General features: G+C 38.6%; 1 protein-coding gene across 1 annotated transcript; it reads right to left on the reverse strand.

The window, feature by feature from the left end:
• Window positions 1-2: 2 nt before the first annotated feature.
• Window positions 3-2,719, reverse strand: LOC146481755 (uncharacterized). The gene has a single exon (XM_085107906.1). The coding sequence runs from the start codon at window positions 2,459-2,461 to the stop codon at window positions 1,106-1,108; it is 1,356 nt and encodes a 451-aa protein (XP_084964032.1). The 5' UTR covers window positions 2,462-2,719; the 3' UTR covers window positions 3-1,105.
• Between the last annotated feature and the right edge of the window lie 3,465 nt (window positions 2,720-6,184).

A 6,184-nucleotide genomic window follows, 5' to 3' on the forward strand; every position in this document is an offset into this window, starting at 1 on the left:
TGTTGAAGGGTGGTCTCAGCTAAACCTTATGCAGCTCAACGCGGACAAATGTAAAGAATTTTATCATTGATTTCAAGAGGAACAAACACGTTACTTTTCTATCCTTTAAATGTCAGTAGAAATATCTGGGCGTGGTAAACAGCGCCAAATTCCTAGGGCTAACTATTTCCGGTAATTTACATTGGGACGATCACATCACCGAATCAATCAAGAGTGCTAACAATCGGCTGTAGAGTCTAGTGTTACTAAAACGGGCTGGTGTCTCATCAGAGGACACTGTTTACCCTTAGTCCTGTCCTCGAATGTGGCGCGCCTGTTTCCATTATACCCGACTTCTCTTACCAAATTGAAAGTATACAAAAGAGAGCTCTGTCCATTATTCTCCCAGATATAGCGTGCGAGTAGAGACTTGAACGTGTAAAGTTAGGGAACTGGTCATAACAAGTTTGTTCGAAGAGGACCCACCTTGTCTGGGGTAGGGGGTTATCAACGACACCGCCTATCTCGTGAACATTACCGACAAAATTTGGCTTTAAAATTTGAGTTGACACAGAAATATTCAGCTAGCAAGAGTCAGCATTTCTAGATAAACAAGAAAAATGAGGTTTGAATCTCACTGTCATTTTTTACTGCTGGATAGAGGGGTGGCTATGCAGTAAAGACACCATCTTTTGAGGTTGAGGAAGGGGGATGCAGGCAGAAGCCACCATTTATTTTGGGGTTTGGTGGGTCCTGTTCGAGTATAGTAGTTTTGATCACTTCCCTAATCCACCTTATGTGCCAGGCGTTACGAACTGTGCGGGAACGTGTTCAGTGCGATATCCCAGCCAACTCGTTAACTGAATAGCGGTAATATCAGAAAAATGGATTCGGTAACGAATAAAACAGCTAGAATAAATGACCTTATACAGAACTTGCGTTCGTTAAAAAAGACCTGTATGGAACAAAACGAGTGGAGAGTTTACACGCCTATAACAAAACATCCCGTAAACAACGTAGGTTAAAACAGGAAAGTCCACTGGACCTAAACATTTTTAAACCCTTTTCCCTCCGATGATTTTTAATGTTCCGTGCCTTAATTTTTAAGCAAGGTACGTAAGTTCCGTTACTCGATAGAGCTACATTTTAGATTAGACTCTTCTGCAAGCTTTTCAACTGTCTTGACGTTGTTCCAGTCCAGTTTACGCGCCTTTTGTTTTATTTCAAGGCCAACTTCGTTGTAGTGCCGTTGAAGTATTTCCAGACAAGTGTTTCTTCTTTCACCAGGACACGGCGGAGCTGGAAAGTTAAATCTTTGAATATCGTGATTAAAAAGAACCAAGTTGTCACTCAACGACGCTGAATGATTTGAGCATTTCACCAAAACATTTCCTGCTGCCTCATGGGACAGACAATAGCTGTTTCGGATGTATGAGCCAATCCTCTCTAAACGGCGAGGAGGATAACCACAATGGAAAGCCGTTTGCGGTACGGACAAAGTGTCTTCTATATCTTCTTGTCCAATAGTGTGGCCAGCCGGAAACCTTTTATTGTATTGCGTTAGGTCATTGCAAATTTTTAGATTCCAATCATAGCGATCTCTTTCAAAGTACCAAGCATAACTAAGTATGACGCTAACTGGGGAAATAAAGCCATTATAAAACTTCCTGAAAGCTTTTTCAAAACTACGTGTTTTGAATCTTCTGAGTATATGTTCTCGGCAACGAGTAAAAGTGTCCCGATATATGTAAACAGGAAAGTAGGTCATGAAGTCTGCAACAAATGGAAGCCCCAATGCCAGCTCTGTAGTTCTTGCCCATGTTTTTACCCATCCATAATGTAGCGTACAGTCGTACCCCTGAACCCTTAATTTTGTGCCGTTAAATATTGATGACTTTGTCACTGGTGAACCGAATCCCGCGTCGGCATCCATCCATGCTATGACTGAATCGTTTGTGTACAAATCGATAAAGAAACTGCTCCAAAGCTGACGGTTGTAGCCTGGAGGTAGTGGAGACCCAGGAAAATCCAAAACTCTTGGGTCTTTTGGAAGCGGCTCATAAAGCACCTCAAGAGTGCGATGGGGAAAATGTTCTTTGGTCTGTCTCGTCAGAGTTTCTGCAAATTGATGGTCCTGATGCGATTCCTTGTCAAGTACTATGACGATCTTCCCTAGCGACGCAGGCCAAAACAGGACAGAGGTCCGCAAGAAGATGCAATAGAATCGTCTCTTTAGTTCAGCCACCTTGCCACCCATTCTGACAAACAGAGCTATAGAGTCAGTGCTGGCATTTGGAATAGTAGATCTGCTTACGGTTGAGTTGATAAAGCATTTGGCGGATTGTGGTTCGGTTTCGCTGAAGTTCGGCCAGAAAGCGCAATTCAATTCTTTCCAAAAGAATCGTTTCATCAATACTTGTATCGTAAAAGCTAGTAACATAAAAAAGAAGATGAGAAGTACTTTTCTTTTGATAGTTGTCATGTTTAGGTTTCTGGGCTTTTATCTACGTTTCTGTAGTCCTGGACATCTCTCAAAAGGACAAAAGGAAAATGAAACTGATATAGCCATACTTTTCATGTGAAAATTAGTTTTGTTTGCATATGAACGAAAACTTATTTTCATAACAAAAACTTTGCACTTAGCCTCGCTTATACAATGAGGGGGAAAATCGAGGCAAATGAATGATAGGGCCGTCAGAATAATTTTAACCATTTTCTATAGCCTTTATTTGCTACTAAAAAGTTCAGTACACTGTAACATAAACTTGGCTATAGGTTTCTAAGGTGAGACGGTGTTAGCTTTAAATCCACAAAAAAATTAAACAGTCATTCGAAAACGTGAGGTTCAGTTTATTTATTTTGCCACACCACAAATACAATGTAAACAAAAAACAAAATAGAAAAAAATAGATGTAGCAATGGCGAGGAGACCTAAAGGAAACTAATTTCTTTTAGTCCACAGGTTGCTAAGGACGATCCAAACATTAATTGATCGGATATTGGTAATGGCCTAAAACTAGGCAACACACTGTCGCTGGTGAGAATGTTCGCCATAAAGCAATAAAAGGCAATAAAATCATTTAAAAAAAAAATTAAAATTATTAAAAAAAAAAGAATGTTCTCCATCCGAACAGCGTCCACTTTATCCCCTTCAGTGACTCAAATGGCAATCTGATATATTCGTTTTTCTCTCCCGGTTATTCGGTTGAGAATATAATGAAGCGCATTGTTTTTTTTCCTTTCATAAAAGCCTACTTTACTATACCGATTTACTAAAACCAATATCGAACTGATCAAGTCATTGCCCATATGTGAAATGCAAGTCGCGTGATCATTTTTGCTATCCGCCGATAGCTTCCTTGACATAGTCTATTGAGAGAAACATTCTACATTATTTATTTCTAGGCTCTTTGAACTTTTGTTCTATTGATAGTCTTATAGTTCGAGAAATCTGTTGTTTTCGTGAACTGGTATGAATAGCATTTATTTAGTCACCTGGCCTCGATTTCGGGATCCACCGTTCAACTCTAACTTTGATTAAACAAATTTAGAAAAACCCAAAAAGAAAAAATGGGGGTACATAACGCTGTGTTTACTTTGGAGTGTTTGCTGAGTGCGCACCAAGATTTACATTAACTGACAGAACGTCAATCAACTTTGGTAAATTCTGAAATTGTTTAAACCGACTCCAACAACCTTGCCTTCTGAACTTTGTTAGGTGTTTGTACCAATTTACATGTACCATGTCTTAGCACCGCAGGTAGCAAAGCTTATCTAGGCGGGCCAAGATGACAAAAAGAAAGAATGACTTAAACCGCTAAGTAAGAGGGCAGACTGAGCTATAATATCTGAGAATAAAGAAAGGTTCTGGGAGGACCGTGGAAATAATGAAGAACTATTTTGAGCTTCTTTAAAGGCAACACAGGAGAAAAGACAAGGAAAACATGAAATAGGGTAGGAAGGAAAGGAATGACAAAACGGTAATATACAACTATGTCAGTTGTGATTTGACTTTTGTTCCTAGAGATTCAAAATCCTCATATGAAAGAAACCTATCATTTTTTTCTCAAGATTTATTCTGTAGATGGTTGTGTTTGAACTGAGCTGAATTGTGCAAACGGAACTGCGTCCAGTGAAATACATTATTTACATGTTGTATCCTCTTAGAGTCTTGCGTCCGAAATTTCAAGAAAAAACATTTAAAATGTTCCAAAAAGTCGTCCGAATGATTTTTGTCCGAAAATTATAAGTCGTAACATTATCGTATAGTTTAAGTATTGGAAACCCCAAAATGATAGTTTAACAGTTTTGTTTAAAAGTGTCAGTAGCTTTCTGAAGCTATAGGGGCTTTAACGGCCACTACGACGGCAAAGGCAACGAAAGCGTTACTTGAAAAATATAATATCACGTTTCTTGAACCACTTCGCGATTATTCCTATTCGGTCAACTTGTACAGGAACAGAACTGGTAGTAACGGCGATCAGGTTAAGGACAGTACCTTCTTTTGTTACTGCACATACGTTCTGCGCATCTCCGTTACTCGGGTTTCCTATGGGTGATGCCTACTAGCTAATACAGGGATATTTTTGCACAGTTTTAAAACTATGCAGTGGAAGCTGAACTTAACAAGTGCTCTTGGTAACCAAATGAAAATTTGGGGTAACCATGCATTTTTCAGAGATAATAAAGCTTCAATTTGGGAAAAAAAACCGCCATACATTGCTTTGTATTTTACTGTTTTTAGAATAATTGTTGCTTAATTATCTCTAAAAAATTCGTGGTTACCCCCAATTTTCTTTTTGGATTTTAATAGCCCTTGCTAAGATCTGCTTTTCCAGTATAGTCGTAAACCACACAAAAATACTTCTTTATTAGTAGGCACTAAAAAATCGCCTTAATGTGCGCACGTTCTCCACAAACCTTGCAATTTGGTCATATTGCGTTGTTCCTTTAAATTAGCGTGTATCAGCGAGCGTTTCCAGAATTTTTAGCCATTGTGCTCCTCCAAAAGTTTCTGAACTGTTCATTCGTTCTGACTAGATCCATTCTCACTACACTAGATTTTCAGCGTCGGATAATTTTCATGTCCAACTTTCAAGACTCAACCAACAACTGCTGTCCTTTTCTAGAATTGGAACAAGAATTTGGAATAAAATTCCTCCTCAACTAAGAGAGTTACGTAAAACACTTTTCAAGCGTAAACTGCATGAATTGCTCCTAAAGGTTCTGGAGACTGAGGAGGTGTATGTTGGTATAAACGCTGTTACTCGGATCAATCTTATGTCACTACTTAGTTAGCTTGCATTTAACTTTCTAAATAATAATCAGTCATTTAGGTGTTTTATTTATTCATTTATTTTCCTATTTAATCCTTTTTCTCTTTGTTTAATGAATCATTTCTATTTTGTGCTGTTAATTTTCTGTTCCTTTTGAGCGTGTAAACAACTATCAATTCTACCCACCTCGAATAGCCCTTGCTAATTGTGGGTATCTAATATTGTAATAAGTCTTCTCTTATAATAAATTGTTGTTGTTGTTGTTGTTGTTGTTTGTTACTGTCTTCCCAAATTTACCTAAAAAGAGAAATCTAACGGCTATTTTGCTTATTCTTATTCCAAACAAGATGCCTATACTGGCATTTACGCGTGATGCTGATTCATTTATTCTAACTGTATGCTTCGCAGATTGATAAAACTGTCCTTGCTAATGGAATAGCTTGAGTCACGATGATCGCGTTATGTTGTTTCCCTTGTATTTGTACTGGAAATCCATTAGTGATTACAATTTACGATAACGTAAGCTTATAAATGACCTCTTCTCAGTCTCATCGTGGTTGTACAAATGTCAAGCAAAGCATGATTCCTTCGCCAGAAACTCTCCAAATTCTACCGTGTTAAATGTCCAGTGCTTCCTTGAAGTTATTCTTTCGATTTATCGCTTTTACCGCGGAAAGTGCCATGTCACGCATCAGTGACGTCGTAAACAACATTATGCAAATTTCTGGTGAAGTGAACATTTATGGTGCAATCCAACCTGACTTGCACGTGATTCGAAGTTGCAGCCAATAAAAATCACACAATTCTTTCGGGACGGGCACGGGATACGGGAAAGTTAAAAAAACAAGGCAATTTTTGACTCCCAAGACGACGAAAGGAATGCCGTCCCGAATTTAAGACGCTGGCTGACTACGTCATCCCGCGTAATA

The sequence above is a fragment of the Pavona decussata genome, unplaced genomic scaffold, assembly GCF_977016875.1.
Source record: "Pavona decussata unplaced genomic scaffold, jaPavDecu1.1 SCAFFOLD_48, whole genome shotgun sequence".
Lineage (NCBI taxonomy): Eukaryota > Metazoa > Cnidaria > Anthozoa > Scleractinia > Agariciidae > Pavona > Pavona decussata.